Genomic DNA, 17,881 nt, shown 5'->3' on the forward strand with positions numbered 1-17,881 from the left:
GCCTAAGGGAATGGGACTGGCTCAATCTGACAAACAGGAGGATAGGGAAACATCTCTCAGCAGCCAGCTGCTCCTTGATGGGAGGCTGCAAAAAGTCACTTCTTGGTGGGAGCAAGGCACATGAAGCCCTGTAATGCTGGGCAGCAGCTGCAGGTAGCTGTTTGGGAGGTTTGGGTTGGACATGAGGAAAATGTATGTGAAATAGCATGGCAGCAGGACCAGGAAAGGGATCATACCCCTGCACTTGGACTGATGATACTCAACTACTTTGAGTTCTGTGTCTAGTTTTGGGCCCCTCACTACAAGAAAGTCATTGAGGTGCTGGGGGAAGTCCAGAGAATGGCAGCAAGGCTGGGAAAGCTCTGGAGCACAGGTCTTATAAAGAAACATTGTGGGAGCTGGAGTTGTTAAGAATAGGTGAGAAAAGGTCTCAGGGGTGACCTTGTTAATCTTTACAACTGCTTGAAAGGAAGTTTAACATGGTGGGAGTCAATCTCTTCTCCCAAGTTGTAAGTGACAGAACAAGAGGAAATGGTCTCAAGGAGGTTTAGATTGGATACTAGGAAAGTTTTTTTTTCACTAGAAGAGCTGTTAAGCCTTGAACCAGTGTGACTTCTTAAAAGAACGCTGCCAACTTGTCAGCAAATGTTAAAAAATACCCAACTTGCATGAGATACCTTTTACAGTGCTGAAGGGATCATATAATGGGAGTTTGGGAAGTCAGGAATGAAGGCATGTGCAGAACAGATATTTTAGATATGCCTCTGTTGGAGAACAGAACAATTAGAGATGGGTTTACGAGAAAAGAACCTGCTTTTAATAGTAAAACTGTTCTGTGCTTCATTTTACACTGAACTTTAGCTCTTCCCAAAAAAATAAGGTACCGGTGTGCCTGAAGTGGGGAAAGAGGGTTTAAAAAAAGAAAAAGGAAAAGATTTAAACAGGAAAGCTACAAGACATCCCCAGTTTCTGGCAGGAGTCCTTGTATTATGATGTGTTTTCACTTTCAAGGTCTTGCACCAGTCTGTCTGAAGGGCCTGGGAAAAGGCACTGTTAAGTATTGTACATCCCACTTGGAAATCTTCTTGTTATTCCAATTTGGTTTTACAGAAACAATTAAAAGCTGTAAAATTATGCCCTTTGTTCTGATCTTTATAGATGTGCTTCCAACAGACATATGTGGAATGTGATATCATGCGCTCCATAGTAACTCTCACGGGGTTTGTGTGTGTGTTTGCTTATTTTGTGAAGAGAGAGGCATGCCAAGCAGACCTCTGAGAGCGCGAGCCCAGTCTCCAGATGGCAAGTTACCTTTTCGGTGGAGACCCCCTTATGGAGCAGGCTTCAGGGGTCCACACAGCAGATCCCAAGGCTATCCCCGTGGATATGGAGAGAGCAACCGAAGGATGAGCTACACCCCGATGCCGCAAGAGCGACAAAACCAGGAAGCAAGAAAACTGGGTGAGTGAAATTTCCCTGATAGCACCTGGCTTAGCTAGCACGCTTCTGTAGTCCCCTGCAGCTGCCAGGTGAGCACAGATAATGTGCTGTTCTAGGTATCAAAACCCCTTCTTCCTATAAATGAAAACACTTGTTATAATTGTGTCCTGTATCTTAGCAGAGTGAGGGCATTATGTAGAGAATTGTGTAGAAATTATAGGAGAACTTGATGCTATGTTAAAGAGACACCATGTGCAAGTTTGTTGTATTAACACCAGAGGGAAAGGGTGGAGAGAAGAGCCATAGCTCAGATTGTGCTTGCATGTGGTAGGACCACTCTGAAATCCATTCTTTCTTATAAATGAAAAAGGTTACAGGAAACCTTCTGTTTTTTTCCCTGCATGCACAGCCTCTGAATCAGTTCATGTGGTTTCACTACCATCAAGGGGCTCACAAGGAAGGAGCCAACCTGTCTATAGGTCATCTTTAACTAAAAGAAAAGTCACAGGTATGTTTCTTTCACATCTACTGTCAATGAGTGGAGACAATTGGATGCAAAGAGATAGCTTTGTGATTTTTACATGGAAAGTCTTTTGGTGCTAGAGCTACTATGTTTTTCTCTTTGTGGTAAAGACCTGGATGTATGTCTCTAATTCAAGCAGGATTAATAAAATAATATAATTTTGTAACATGGTTGGTTGAGTTTCTGAAGTCCTGTTTATTTTTTTTTCTTTAATCTTCTCCTCTCTGTCTACTGACAAATGTTACGCATTGCAGTAACTGCATGAGAAGACTTGATTAAATCAAAGCCAGGCCCCCCAAAATGATATGCCTTCTTTCTCTCAGATCCATAACCCCTTTTTTGAGGTGTTGATTACCAGAAGCATCAACCCAGCAAAAGTTTTCACTTCTATTGGAAAGAAGTGATTGCATGCTGCATTGCATGCCACGGTTAAAAAGGATGACTGAGATTCTGAACCATCTCCATACCAGTGTGCTTTTTCACCCCCTCACACTGTGATGTGAATGGCATGGGAATGGCAAAGTGTTTAGAAGGTTTTGATGGTGACAAACACCTATGCCAGAACTGAGAATTGTGGTTGAACTGTATTGAAATCCCATCTCACACCTTTTCCTTTCTCATGCTCACTTTCTTTCTTCAGGTGCTCCCATTGCAAAACTTTGTCAACAGGCCCCCTAAGCTACTTGTGGGTAGTAGATGGGTCGTCTTGGCCATTTTGTATGGTAGCTGTTTGGCATTGAAAACCTGGAACTGTATGAAAACCCTGTGCATTAAAAACCTGATGGAAGAGGGGCAACGTGGCTCCCTGCTGCCTGCCATTTGTGCAGGCAGTGCTGGGTTTTGGGCTAATGCCCTTCTCTTGCTGAAGAGAAGGGCAATCTCTCCCTGAATTTCAGTCATATATGAGTAAGATCTCTAGAGACTGAGATCATCCTCCAGAGTTTACTGGCTCCTTTCCTTTCCTGAGACATCGATATTTTTTCCAATGTTACTTGTCTATAAAACTCTGTCTGGAAGGTCGTGCCTTGTACATTCTGTGCCTTTCGGAGCCTTGGAAATAGTTGTCATTACACTGGTAAGGAAAAATATTCAATCTCTCATTAGCCAGTAGATAGACTAGACTAAAACAACTGTGATGGACAGATAGAAAAGGGAACCTCATCAAAATTAAAAATCTCAAAATATCAAATTAGTTTCACCTAATTTTAAAATTTTGTAAATTATTTGTGAAAGGTACTCTGATATGTCAAAACAGCCCACTTGAATTATTTTTAAATTTCTTTTCTTGTACACCATAAATAAATTAAAGCTGAATTCAAACAACCTGTTTGAAGCACTCAAAAACATTAAATAGACACTAATTATCCCTTGTAAAAAAATTTTTGAAGAAGGTGTTATTGCTCTTCAAAATGAAACCCGATTTTAAAATCTCAGAATTTTCTTTAAGACAAAATTTCTGCTCTCCAGGTACCTCTAGCAGTGCATTTGCTGCAGATGGTGAATATCAGTATGTTAGAAAACATTTGCTGTGGGTAACAGTTTGGGGACAAATAGAGTATTGAAGGACTGTAGAATGTATTAGTACTGTAGTCTTGCTGACACACAACTAACAAAAGAAATTATTTTTCCATGAAATACCATCAGTAATCAATGCAATTAGTTTTCTACTCCCACCTGTATTTCTAAATCAACTGTGCTGTGTGAATATTATTGCATCAGTTGAAGACATTTGCTGTTTTTTATGAGAACTCCAGTGTTGTTAATGATATGCTGTTCTGTTTTGCCTTTTCAGAGGAGGAAGAAGTGGAGGTGGCACAAGACATAACTGTTCGAGTTATGTCCTCTCAGTCTGTGCTTGTTACTTGGACTGACCCACTGTATGAAAAGAGGAAGGTTGCAGCAAATAGGTACTTAGTCCTGGGTTTTTAAATGAGTACTGAAGGGGAACTGCTTCCAATGCTCTACTGAATGCTTTTGCATTTATTTAATTGCTGTTGGTTATGAGAAAAATTTAGCTTGCCTCCTAGCGCCCTGCTCATTAGAATTTAGAGACCTGTGTGAGTGTTGTACTACCGGGGTTTACCTCTCTTTTGAAATGTTGCCAGCACCAGCTCTGGTATTTATTTGGCTATTCCAGTGTTGGTACACCACCACAGCCAGCAAATCCCCAAAGATGCATGGGCAAAGAAGGAGTGGGGGACAAGGCACAGCCCGCAGAGGTGAAGTGTTGGATTGATTGTCAAAGCAGACTACAGCTTTGAGATGACCATGCTGTGGGTGGAGTGGGAAAGACACATCACTGCAGTGGGAAAGACACCCATCATTGTACCCTGCATCCTCTGACCCTCCAGGAACCCCATGCAGCTGATGCTGAGCAGGCTGGGGCTCCTGTGAGTGAGAGCTTGGCTTGTGGCAGCATGCTGCAGCAGTTGGAGACCAAAACAAACAAGGAAATGGGCTGGAAACTGCCAAAGATCTGAAAGCACTGGATTGTGTTTCTCGGCCTGGGAACACTGAAGAGCTGTGCAAACTGGGGCTGAAGTGCCCTGAGAGTCACAGCAGGAAAACTAGTAATTTTAGATGTTCTCTGTTTCTTTGTGGAAGCAGTTATGTAGGCAGACAGATGGGAACTGAGCCACTGGTGCTGCTCTGGGAGCAAGGGCCTGCCAGCAATCCAGCCATGCTCATGGCCATGGGGCAGTGAGATAGGGGTGTGGAACCACCCAGCATGCCTGGCTCAGTTTTGAATAAGAATCTTGAAAGAACCATCTTGGAGAATCCATCCTTTGGGGTGAAAGCAATCACACTCCATTAGAGAAAGGAAAAAAACATGCAGGGTTTTGTTGTTGGTACTTTGTTGTTTGCACTTTGGTAGGTTCCTCCCCAAGCTCCAGCAGGCTACTTGAGGGCAAAGCATCCCTGTCCCACTCTGGTTCTGCTATTGCTGGGCTCCCACATGAACACTTTCCTTTTCCTGTGTTTCTGGTGCCAGGCAGTACAATGTTCGCTATCGGGAAAAGGGGGAATCGGCAAGGTGGGATTACAAGCAGGTGCCCAACCGGCGGGCACTGGTGGAGAACCTGCTGCCAGACACTATGTATGAGTTTGCCATCCAGATCCTGGAGGGAGAAAAGGAAGGCAAATGGAGCGTGTCTGTTTACCAGCGGACCCCAGAGGCAGGTATGCATTCAGAGGGTCCTTGGGCAAACACAAGGCATAGGGTTTGAGCTGTGGAACAGGTCTGACTTTAGGGAAAGCCAGCCCCAAGTGATTGCTTGGGGCAGCAGAGGGTTGAGAGTGTGGGAAATGCCTCAGTGCTGCTGCCTGCATCCCTGTGGTAGTGAAGCACACCAGGAGAGTGCACTCAGCTGCTCTTGTGGTGCAAGGAGAACAAGGGGAAGTGGCTTAGGTATTTTTGTGGGATGGTTCATCACCTTGGACCCCTGCAGCTATATGTGCCCCTTCCTTTGAGAAGAGCAACCTGGCTTCCATTCTTCTTTGTGGACAACAAATTAAAATCCTCCCTCCACCATGGAGAAGCTGTCAGGCCCCTTTGTACAGGGAAATGCTCCATAACAAACAAATTACCGTGTCATTCTGGCTAAGCCACCATAGCAGTCTTGTGTAGACTTCCTTTTCTTAAAATTATGGAATAAAATTTTGCTATGGCAGTCTGAGAGAGAGATGTGACAGAGACAAGCATGGACCTGAGCCATGTGTACTCTTCACGTTTATCTTTGAAGTAGCTGCATAGGAATCTCTGCTATGGAGCAAAAGGTGTATGCTGTGCTGATTCTTACTTGCCTCTTCTGTGTATGGCTGTTTCCCAGCTCCTGCCAGCGCACCTGAAAATTTGGATGTTTGGCCATTAAAGGGGAAACCAACCTCTGTAGCAGCATCTTGGGATGCTCTTCCAGAGAGTGAAGGAAAAGTCAAAGGTAAGTCTTCACTGTTGGTTTCTAACTCCCTCAAGGAGCTGTTGTTCTCAAAGGCAGACTGCTGCCCTGCAGTAAGCTGGAACCTTGGCTGTGCCAGGATTCTTTCATTTGATTAAACCTAAGCAAGATTTTCATGTTTCCAGCCCAGTGTCTCCACAGTGCCACTGAGAAGCCACTGTCACTGTCTGCCTGGCATGTCACAGAGGTTCCTGGGGTATCATGCATGCACATTTTATCTCTTCTTCCATTAATAGGCAGGTCAAAATGAGGCTCAAGAAGGAAGTTTCCAGAAGGATTTTAAAGAATTAGTTGTAGAGGAAAAAGTTGGGTAGTTGCCAAGAAAGTGAGTGAGTTTATGTTGTGTTTTATTTCTAGTTTGTCATGGAAGGAAATCCTCAGCTTAAGAAGCAAACACAAATCTGATTTCAGAAGATCTCAGACATAAATCTTGTGTACTATAATGTTATTGGACATAGTCATAAAGATAGTTTGCCAGTTGGCTAAGATTTGCATAGAATTAAAGGAAAAGCTCTTTCTGGGATTTTTCCCTGTTTCCCTCTGAAAATGAGGCTGATTTTTTAGCCTCCTGTTCTTCAGTGGTTAACGAGATTGTGTTCTCAAATTGCACAAGTTGTTGGAGGTCCCTTATCAGCGCTACAGCATTTCAGGATTTGAAAAATCATTGGCCTGGAGGGAGGTACACCATGTCTGCAAGACCTGCTTTATGTGTTCTTCAGGACAGTGGTGGAATTCCTTCCCTTTTTGAAGTCAGTAGAATCTTGCCAATTACTTCAACGGAGCTGCAGTTGTGTCCAAGAATCATTATTTCTGTAAGAAGGGTCATGCAGGGACATTATCTGATATTTCAAGTCTGCTCCTAATTTTGACCAATCTGTAGCCCTTTGTGCAGTTTTGTCTGCATTCTTATTAGATCATTCATCCAAGGCAATAAAGATACCTAATATTTAAGGGCTGAATGCTTATACACATCTAATATATCATTGTTTGAGTATGAAGTGTTACAGGAGATGTCTTATTTTTAAACTAAATAAATGACAAGATATTTTTACTGGCTAAATAAAATTACTGAATTAGCATTTCATGGTCATTTTGATACCATGTGGTAATAAGGAATTTTTTTCTTTTGATCCTTTTGTTTTTCAATCCTGTCCTTTTTTGTATTTATACCACATATTAAAATAATGGGAAACGGTGTTCTCCAGTAGTCATTTAAGAGTTATCAGAAGCTACACCAATGTCTCTGCTATGGAAGCAATGCTTGTGTAAAAAGAAGGAAAAGAAAAAAGATTCAAAGAAAAAGGATTCGTGCCTTCCGATACCTTGATTTGTTTTTCAGTGGAGCATTAAATTTATTTGCATATAAAATATCAATGATTTTTCCCTTGATTTTGATGAACTGTGCATGCCTTATTTCTTAACACAATAAATATGGGGTCACTTTCAGAAAAAAAAAAAAAGATGTTGTTATATTCTAGATTTTTCTCATTGTGGCACTGTGGCTCCTCAGGTATTATTGTGGGTTTTTGTGTAGACAGAGAAAGCTGGCAGCCTGTGAAATTTATTATCAAAACCCTGGTGTTGTCTGATACCTGTGCCTCTTACAGAGGATTTGAAAAGAAAACAGAGCTTGCACATATCTGACATTTCACCTGCACTTCTTGGGAGTATAATGGGAAGATTCCTCTTCATGCCCAGAATTGTTCCTATAGGGGTGAAATTTCTCTCTACACAGAAAGCTAAGACAGAGCACAGGTATCACAGTAATTCAAAACTCGAAGGTGAGAGCAAGGGGAGTTTCAAAGTGGCAACCAGACCTTGCTTTGCTCTCTCTGCCATGGTGTTTTACCCTAGCTCTGGCTAAGCACAGTGTGTCATATTTAGAATTTATTGGACAGATGTGATGTTGCTACCATTTGGCAAATCTGCAGCGCTGATGTTTTCTGGTAGAAGTATCTCTTCTGAATAAGAACAAATATTCAACTTAACCTACATATATACGTGTATCTCTCTCTCATGTCTTTATACTCCAGCTGTTGACTCGGCGTGCATTGCCAGTGTATTAATTTTAGTAATGCACGTTCTAATTCATCCTACCCATACAGTCTGTGCGCTGGAAACAGGACTGTTTTCAGTTTCCTCCTTCCAACCGTCTGCCAAATCATTTCAGAATACATTCTTTCATACGCCCCGGCTCTCAAGCCATTTGGAGCAAAGTCCATCACCTACTCTGGAGCTACAACATCAGCCATAATAGATGGTCTGCAGGCTGGGGAGCGCTATATTTTCAAAATTCGCGCAGCAAACAGGAGGGGACCGGGTCCTCAGTCAAAAGCCTTCAGTGTCGCCATCCCAGCAGGTGAGCACCAAGCCATGAACCAGTGCTGTAATTCACCTACTCTCTTGCCTTGGTCCCAGCTGTGTTAATTCTTACTGACTCAACTCCTCTGCACGCTGTCTGACCTGTGGGATTTGAGTTCCTTGGTATTGTTTTTGCTTGCTCTTTTCATCATTATATTGCCCAAATAAGTCTTTGTCACTCTGCAGCATGCAAAAAGTTATTTTTATGGACATTTTAGCGTCTTAAATAAATGCATGCCATAATCTATGACAACACTATGTGTTCTTGTTATCCAAAAGCCAATGAGTGCAATGCTCTGGGGTTTTGACTACTCTGTTCCTGACAGCTCCCACTCTTAAAAGTCACTTTAGTGTCTTAGATACTACTCCCTGTGTTTGGCTCTTGCCAAAAAGTTACTGTTGTAGGGACAGAATATTTGCTGGGTTAGCTAAAAAGATGGGCCACAGCCTAACATGGGATAATGCAGCACCGTGCCATCCACATGACTAAATTCTGCTGAAGATTTGGTTCCCCTGAAATGGTGTTGCAGTTCCTAATTTTAGATATTTCATTTTAATTGTTCTAAGTTTTACCCAAGCTACAGTAATTCCACATAGGTACCTTCCTACAACCCAAAACTTATCTTGGCTGGACTCCACAGCCTGGTTAATGCAGTAATAATTATTGTCCCATATTCTCATAAGTTTTGTTCTTGCTACCTGGGTGTTTTCTGCTTTTGGTCAGTTTTTATGAATCTTCTATTGTTGCAAATAAACACTTCTTTTTGCCTCTAGCTGCTCATGAGGATTCAGTTGCTCAGCAAAAGACAAATATCCAAGATAATTCAGAGGCTAAAAAGACTGGGAATGCTGGCTCATCTCCTTCTCAAAGTTCTTCTGTTTCTTCAAAAGCCCAGCTGTCACCTTCTTCTAAGCAGCTGCCTGTTCATTCACCTAGTGTTAGTGATAAAAAGAGTCTTCTTTCTGAGTATAAGAACAAAATCTTGACTCGAGGAGTCCTAAGTAAATCTCAGTTACCTTCTAGAAAGACAGGAGAGCTGGAATCTGACCTCCAATCCACTGAGGTGACAGATGATCGTGATTCATCCCAGGAAGCTACAACGTCACCACCAAAAGCCCAGGATCAGAGGAGGAATATTAAACCCTTGTCCCCGAGTCGGCCAATCCACCCTGTCCTTGCCTCAGGAAGGGTGTCTGTCCAAACCCACACATCTGAGGTGTCGAGCCAGAAGAGCACAGAGGAACGTGAGCCACCAGCACTGTTACCATCCTCAGCACGACACTCTTCTGCCTCGTCCGTTCCCAGATACACAGATAATGAAACCAAACAGTTGAGGCAAAGCAACAACAATGTGCCTTCTAAGTCCTCTTCCCAGCCTCTGCCTGCCAAAAGTAATGGTCTTGTGAGTAATGTGGAAGGGAAGCCTGACCCCGTGCTGGTGAAAGCGTCTTCTAAAGCCTCAGAGCCCGGTCGCCAGGCCTCGCCATCGAGTCGGCAGTCTGCTGTCTCTCACGAGGCTGTCTCAGGCCATCGCAGTAGGTCTGGCTCTCTAGGCCGTTCACACCAACCTGCTTCCAAATCAGCAGGCTCCCACGCTCATAATAGCCGTAATGAGTTTGACAGTGAAGAAGCAGAGGACAGAGCAGAACAACCAAGTTCTAGGTCACAGCAAACAAGGCTATCCTCAGGCTCCAGTTCCCGCACATGGAAGGATTCGAAATCAGCTGCGGCGGCAGGCTCATCAAGGTCTGCTGTTCCTGCTTACACTTCACCTCGTTCTCGCTCCTCCACCAGTGCCAAATCCAATGGAAAGGATGTTGATAAGAATTATAGGGAGGACTCAGAAGAGGAAAACCCCTTATTTCCTTCTTTGCCCTCTTCCAGGCAGTCTTCTTCAGCAATCCATTCCAAGAGAAGAAATCCTGGTCCTGATTCTCGCTCCAGAGAGACATATGGTGAAAAATCACCACACTCTGACTCAGAAGAACAACAAAGCCAAACAGCTGCTCCAGAAAAACATTCTCATTTGCAGTCATCTCTTTCCAAATCCAAACCTGAAGAGCAGGGCAATCAAGAGGTAAAAGAAAAGCTTGCTCGATCAAAACCAAGCGAGTCTTTGCCTAGAAAGACACTCTCTTCTCGGCTGCCAGTGGAGAAGACTTCCCACTCAGAGCCTCCACAGAGGGCACAAACCAGTCCTTCCATCCTGCATTCAAGGGGCCGACGCCTCCCATCCCACCGCTCCGTCTCATCCCAAAGTAATGAAGAGTTGCAGGAAGAGGATGATGAGGATGAAACAGAAGGCAGTGACAGAGCAAGCAGGCACTCTGTGTTTCTTAAAGAGGTGTCTTCTTCTAGGGGATTATCTGCTTCTTTCTCTCAGGGAAGCTCAAGTTCATCTCAATCAAAGCAACAGCAGACAGGTTCTCAGGTACCTTCCTACAAGCCAAAACACACTCAGCCAGACTCCAGTTCTGCCAGTGATACAGCAAAAGACAGCCAGTATAATCAAAGGCTGTCACACACTTCAAGACAAACTTCGTTGCCTACTCGCTCAGGGGTTGCTACAAGAACAGCATCCCAAACAGAGAAAAAAAAGGGCTTGTTGCCCTCAAAAATGTCTAACACTGAACTTCCTCAAAAAGTTCCTTCCCTCTCTTCATCTAAATCTCATCAGTCAGTTTCTAATGAAGAGGATGATTATTACAGTGAATATGATCAGAAAGAAATGGAAGAGAAACCCACATCTTTGGCTGCAAAACGGTCCCCTTCTGTTTCTAGAGGTAACAAAAATGTATATGAAGACACTGCTAGCAATAAAAGAAAATCTATGGACACTCTTCTACCTCACAAACTAAGTTCTGAAGAAGAAGAGATGGAAAAACCTTCAATATTAAAAATGTTTCCTCCTGAATCACCAAGAAGCTCTGCCACAGCATCACAGACTACTCAGTCCTCTAAAAAACATACCCCATCTAAACCAAGCTTTGTCTGGCCACGTTCTTCTGCATCTACCACCACACACACCATTTCTCCAGCAGTTTCTTCCACTTCATCTCCTCGTCAGCGACTACTGAACTCCAGGCTAGGGAGCCCTTCCCAGCGCCAATTTGTTAGACCTCCTTATAGACCAGGTATCCTGCCTTTGTTGTACTAATGTCACTAATTGTGTTTTTCCTAGAGTCAGCAGTTAGATGAAAAGTCCTCCAGCAGGATACAGGTTCAATTATTTAGTATAATGCGTTGCTTTTTATTTTGGTGGTAGCTGGGAAGCCCAGTTCTTGGGGATATTGCCTATTTGGTGTAAAGTGGTGCCCCAGACCCTTTCTCCTGTGGTCTGATCTGCACAGGATCCCATGATCCGCAAAGAGGGTGACAGAGTTAGGTGCTAAATTGGAAAAGTTCCTTATTGAGCAATGACTTCACCAAATGCTCATTGAAAGCTCATTTGTACTCAGAATATGCCAGCCTCTCAGGTACATAGCTCTTCATCATGGATTGCTAAAAGCCCTTTGTAGGTTCCATAGTACCACCTTGCCCATGCCTAGACAGTGAAGTGTTTCCTCATGATGCCCTGGCATTCCATGTTTTCTTTGATGATTTTTTAAGTCACTTTCCTCTTTTTTCTAACCAGCAGCTCAGGATTGCCCATATCTGTTGCCTATACCTGTTGCCCATCACAGCTAGACCATCTAGTACCGTTATGGCTGTGATTTCCCCAAAAGTTAGAGGCTTGTTTCTGACAGAATATCTGCAGACCTAGTAGAATAGAGGGTCCACTACAGATCAAGGTATTTATTCTTCATGTCACCTGTGGAAAATCCCTGACAGCCTCAGTGACCTTGCTAGGTAGAAATACCTTTTCTCCCTCCAATGCATGGACATCCAAAATAGTATTTAGTGACTGGAATGTTTTAGTAAATACCTTCTGTGTTTTCTGTAGGTAGTAATGTTTGGTTTGAAGTGGCCTTCCTGTTCCACAATGAGGACTGTATATCTGGGCTGTTGCATCTGATATGCTTTAGTCAGACTCAGTGTTGTGTAGAGATTCACCAGCTTAAAGATCTTTAAGGTGGGAGTAGACCTTGAATAATACCATGGGGGATGAGATGTATGACTGAAAAAAATAACAGATTTCTCTATGGAGGTTATTTAAGGTTACTACCAGCAATGCAATTGTGAAGTTATAGCCAGCAAGTGTTCAGTTAATTTTTTTTCCCGGTCTATATTTTTTTCCCACTATATTTTTCTGGAAGCAAGTCTCTGAGATAAGATGTGAAAGTTGCTACCCTTTCAGAGCTGGGGCGCCTACAGCTCAGTGCTACTGCTTCTCCACTTCTGACATGACTGTACTTCTGTTTAGCAGTAGTTTTTTAGCTAGAGAAGGAGATTCCTTCATTTTCCAAGTTAAAAATATAGGAGTAGAGATAATTCCTATGCCTTCTCATTTCAGTTTGTCACTACAACTTTGTATAAGGATGACTGAACAAGTGGTTGTGTTTAATAATGGTTTCTTCCTTCATCTCATGTCTGAAAGATCATTTACAAAGATCACAAACATTTTAATGACTGTAGTGCCATGAAGAAATGTTGCCCTGCTTTCTTAAGAAAAAAAAATAGACCAAATTAACAAGATAGAGATGAACAATGAGTGTTTAACCTCTTCAGAAGAACAATTTCAGATTCTTGTGTCAGTTGCAAAAATCTGACAGTGTCACAACAGTTGCTCCAAGAAGAAACGGAGTGCCTGGTTTGTGGAGTGTGGTGAGGCCTCTTTCTGTTCTTGTTTATACTCAGATCAGCCAGAAAATGCATTTACTTGCAATTTAAAATATGGCTTGCACAGCTTTCTTCAGAATAGTATGTTTTCTTCCCTGTTTCAGGTTATAATGGCAGACCAAATCTTACAATGAAAAATGGAAATGGAAACGGAAATGGAAATGGTAAAGTAATTCCTGGTAATAATGGAAAACCAAGCGGACAGAAAGTAATCAATGGCCCTCAAGGAGCAAAGTGGGTAGGGTGACCTTCTCTCTAAATTCAAGATGTTTTGACCTTTTATTGTACTTGTATTTTCATTAAGAAAACGCAGGCAAGCAGTGCCCTCAGTCAATGCAGCTTTAAAGTGAAGCTATTCTTAGTGGTTTAGTTTCCACTGTTCCACTGAAATCTAAAGACAAATTCTGGGTTTTGTTATTTTAACATTTTAAATTTAAATTTAAATTTAAATTCAGTCTGATGGGTTAAATTTTAAACCATAACATTGCTCCTGTTAAATTTAGAGAAACATTTTTTCATCAAAGTCAATGAGATTTGTGCTCCCCAGTGGCTTGGGGACTCTTGACACTGTGGGCTCTTTGCTGTGCACTGTGAGTGGAGATTGCCTGGAATAGCTGCTGTGAAAGATGTGCTCAGCAATGCTTCTCCCAGACTCTCACTCCAGGTAGAAGCTCCTGAGCAAGACTTCTGAAATAAAAAGTGCCTCCATAACTGTCACAATGCTTTAAATGCACTTATGTAGATTTTTGTTTCCTCATGTTTCCCAAGGTATATGCAGAAGAGCTCTGATACCATTGATAGGAAAGCCTCACAAGCTGTGTACATGCCCATACATTGTCTTTTAACATCCTTTACAATGAGTTTTTAACCAAGGAAAGCAAGGGAAGGAGCTGTTGCTTCCTGCATGTTTTCACAAGAGCTGAGCAGTAGGATTTTGTGATCAGCCTCCCTGGCATCAGCAGAGCTGCTTGCACCTGGCATGACACATAAACACATTTATTTTATGGCCACTTCAGTCTTACCCTTTTCATTAGAGGAACATTAAAAAGTGCATCAGGTGTGTCACATTCAAGGGAGGCATTTTGACAGGGATACCCAAAGTCCTTCAAATGGATTCCGGGAAGTGGGCTAGTGAGGTCCTTGGAATGCCATGAGGCATCTCTGCCTCTTGAGGGGAAGGCATTGCTGCTAGCAGGATGAACACCTTGCAAAGCAAGAGGATCTATGCCAAATCTGGTGCCTGGAGGGCTTCAGAGACTGATCTCATAATCTGCTGTCCTTCCTGCTGCAGTCTTTTTCTCAGCACCAGATGTAAGTCTGTCTTGCCAAACTGGAATTGCTGTTTCTGTCTCCTTCCCAGTTTCCTCACAGTACTTAACACCTTTTGCATTTTTGTGTTCTGTGGCTGTGTCTGTTACCTCAGGTTAAAACAGCATAAAGTTCAGCTATTTTGGGTTGAAATAGCAAAAAGGACTGAATTTTAACTTCAGTTAGCTCTGGAATTCAGTCCAAGCTCTCAGACATATTTGCTTTACGAGACAGAGGCTTTTCTTCAGTCTCCTACCCCAATTAAAATCTTAGCTACTTTGTTTTTACTACTGTTTCAAAATAAAGTAACTAGTCTAACATTTAATTTTTTTTTTAGTTAGACATAATTCTAAATCCCATCTTCAAAATGACTCAGCGTCATACTGAAATCAGTATTACAGGAATTCACCTTAGGAGTGGTGCAGCCCAAGAAAATCAAAGGATTTGCTCATTTGCACACGAGAGCTACAGTAGGTGATATGAATATGACTGTGCAGCTCTGGACCCCAGTTCCTGGGAATCTGCTTTCTTCAGCAATTGTACTTCAGTGATTACTATACACTAAGTTTTAAAAGTTCCAGTGTGCTGTAGCTATTCCTAAGCATCACACTTAGAGTCTGAATTTCCCCAGGATTTCTGTTTCTGCAAATTGAAATTCCGTTGAATTTATTTTCACCTCCTCTTGCATTAGCTAAACTTGAGTCCATCTATTGCTTTTAGATTGTAGATCTTGACCGAGGGCTGGTGTTAAATGCTGAAGGAAAGTACCTCCAAGACTCCCAAGGCAACCCTCTCCGAGTGAAATTAGGAGGGGATGGACGTACAATTGTTGGTAAGTTACAACTTCCTTCTTACAGAGAAAAGCTCTGTAGTTGTTGTACATATGGTACAAATATTTGAGCTGTTGAATGCTTCAGGCATCCCCAGGTCCCCTGCAAGCCATTTGGAGTGGCTTGTACCTCAAGTCAGCACATTGCAGGACCTGGGGAGGCTTTGAGTCACCCGGTGAGACTCCAAGAATCACTCAAGTTCATCTCACTTGTATAGCATTAGAAAGGACTGCAGAACTGAGCCAGAGCTGAGCCAGACTGATGAGTAGAATAAGGGTTGATGATTGTTTATATCTTTGTTTACATAGGAGTAATTATTTCCCACTGCTAGCACTGTACCAGCCATATGGATGTGTTAGTTTCATTTTTTTCTTCTAAAGCTGACCACAAATAGTAAGAAACCCTGTTTGTGTTCTCTGAAGACTGCTGTTTGCATGTCAGTCCATCTGTACAGATCTCTTGAATACAAATTCAGTGCCCATTGTTAACCTGGCCACCATGAATATTTACAGTACCAGAATTTGGCACACAAGCTTATCTGCAGTGATAGCATCTTGCCAGCTCATCCCAGATTTTCCTTGCATGTGTTTGACATTAAGGAACAGAATATGGATTCATCATACATTTCATCAACAGTTAGTTGATGAGAGTGACTTAGATGAAATGCCATTATTGTCTGCACATTGTGATTCTGAAATGAATCCTCCCTGGAGTGTTTATCAAGCAGTTGAAAAATGTGAACACCACTGCGGTTTTTTTGAGGTTCTTCTGAACCATTTTCCAGCTTCCTTAGCCATGGCTCTTTCCTAAGTAACACTCTTCTTCTCTGTTAGTTTACTTACAGAAGGCTCTATTCACTCTATTCAGTGCTTTTGTGGCATCTACTGTGATAAAACACAGTAATGCTTAATCCTATAAACCTGAAGTGGATTAACGGTGAGATTTTTTGGTTTTGTTCTTTCTTAGATGAAAAGGGTGCTCCAATGGTGAGTCCTGATGGATTACCTTTGTTTGGACATAGCAGATTTAGTAAACCTGTAGCGAGTGCACAAGATAAACCAATAATAAGCCTTGGAGGAAAGCCTCTCATTGGTCTTGAGATGGTTAAGAAAACAACCACTCCCTCAACTACTACTACAACAGTACCTACAACAACTACCACGACCACCACCACAACCACTACAACAACTGTTGCTACAACCACCACCAGCACCACGACCACTCCAGAGCCGACCACCACTGAGCAACCCACCGAGAAACCCGCACCCACCTGTCCTCCAGGCACCTACGGGGAGTATGATGATGAAGGCAACTTGCTCCTGGGCTTGGATGGCCTGCCAGAGTGCAATGCAGAAGGTAATTTCCTTTTGTGCTGTTTGAATTCCCGTGGCTGTGCTGTTTGTCTCAGCACAGTTACACAGATGTGGAATGGTGAAGAATCTGCCTCTGAAGATTTTGGTCCATTTGATAAGGTAGGAGCTGAGATTACAGCATATGAAGAAGTGTTTGGGTGATAAATGGATTTTCACTGGCAAATGCCAACTTTCACCAAAGCTGAGGTTTTTTGTGAAATTGTGTTGTTTTCAGCAAATTTCTTACATTGTGTTGGATCCACTTTTATATGTTCACTCACAGGGGTACAAGTCTAACCAGTAGCTTTGTGGTCAAAGCAATTACATATAAGTTTTTCTCATTCCATTTCAGGCCAGGGAAGGAGCTGGAGGAGCTATACATTTTGTCTATGTTGTGTTCGCTTATCACAATGAATTCTGAAAAGTCTCTCTCTTGAGCCATGGTGGAAACAGCATTTGCAAAGTGAGATTCTTGCTCTCTTGCCAGCCCTTGGAGATAGATTGTCTAGCAGGAATGCAGCACAGCACAGATGAAGCTGGTGAAAGGCAACCCAGGCTCTGCACAGATAAGGCAGAGAGTTGTACACTAATTTCTTTAATATCTGAAGATATGAACCAGTGTCAGTGCATGTCATTTTTTGCTGTTGCTGTTATAAAAGCTTAGGTTGTGGTGCCAAACTGAAATCCAAAGTAAACACATATAAATGCACTAGAGTCCTTTGGTGTTGAGCCTGTTCCCTGTGGTGTTTTATGCTTTCAGCACCTGGATTGCAAGTGAGTTAGCTGCTTATTTTAATCCTCAACTCATTCTACCAATGGGCAATAGCAGCACAGCCATAACTTTACCAGCTGGTTGGCAGTCAGACATCTGACAACTGCAGCAGCCAGTTTTAATGTCTAGTGAAGCCCCTTTACCTTTCTCCTATACACCTGTGTCTCTTAAGTCAAAGTAGATTTACAAGTAGGCCATGAAACCATGGCCTAGGAAGCTGAACTATCACTTTGAAAAGGGCAGTGATATAGAAAGGTGCGGCTCCAGCAACTCACAGTGAGTCTAAGGATGGAAAGACCTGGGAGAAGATCTCAGAAGCAGAAAACAAAATTCCCTTACCCGTGGCCCATGACAGTTAATGAGTGAGAGATGTCAGCTCCTTGTGCAGGTAAAATTACAATGAGTTATAGTGTTAGTATTTATTAAAATTAGCCACCTCTGACACTGTGCAGTTATAGAAGCATGCTTGCATGTGTAGATATGCACGGATGTCAACAGACACACACACACATGTAAAAATCATATCATCATTAAATATTAATATGAAGAGTTTTGCTTT

The 17,881-nt window shown here is 42.5% G+C and overlaps 1 protein-coding gene across 1 annotated transcript in view; it reads left to right on the top strand.

Moving 5' to 3' along the window:
• The first annotated feature begins 1,259 nt into the window (after window positions 1-1,259).
• The window catches only part of FNDC1 (fibronectin type III domain containing 1), a 39,785-nt gene continuing 23,163 nt past the window's right edge, over window positions 1,260-17,881 (top strand). Inside the window, exons 1-10 of the mRNA XM_059469204.1 lie at window positions 1,260-1,461; window positions 1,850-1,948; window positions 3,756-3,870; window positions 4,956-5,143; window positions 5,794-5,901; window positions 8,090-8,278; window positions 9,055-11,415; window positions 13,165-13,298; window positions 15,089-15,200; window positions 16,165-16,554. Coding sequence (XP_059325187.1) covers window positions 1,260-1,461; window positions 1,850-1,948; window positions 3,756-3,870; window positions 4,956-5,143; window positions 5,794-5,901; window positions 8,090-8,278; window positions 9,055-11,415; window positions 13,165-13,298; window positions 15,089-15,200; window positions 16,165-16,554 — 3,898 coding nt within the window. The remainder of the gene's footprint in view (window positions 1,462-1,849; window positions 1,949-3,755; window positions 3,871-4,955; window positions 5,144-5,793; window positions 5,902-8,089; window positions 8,279-9,054; window positions 11,416-13,164; window positions 13,299-15,088; window positions 15,201-16,164; window positions 16,555-17,881) is intronic.

This window comes from Ammospiza nelsoni, chromosome 3, assembly GCF_027579445.1.
Source record: "Ammospiza nelsoni isolate bAmmNel1 chromosome 3, bAmmNel1.pri, whole genome shotgun sequence".
NCBI lineage: Eukaryota > Metazoa > Chordata > Aves > Passeriformes > Passerellidae > Ammospiza > Ammospiza nelsoni.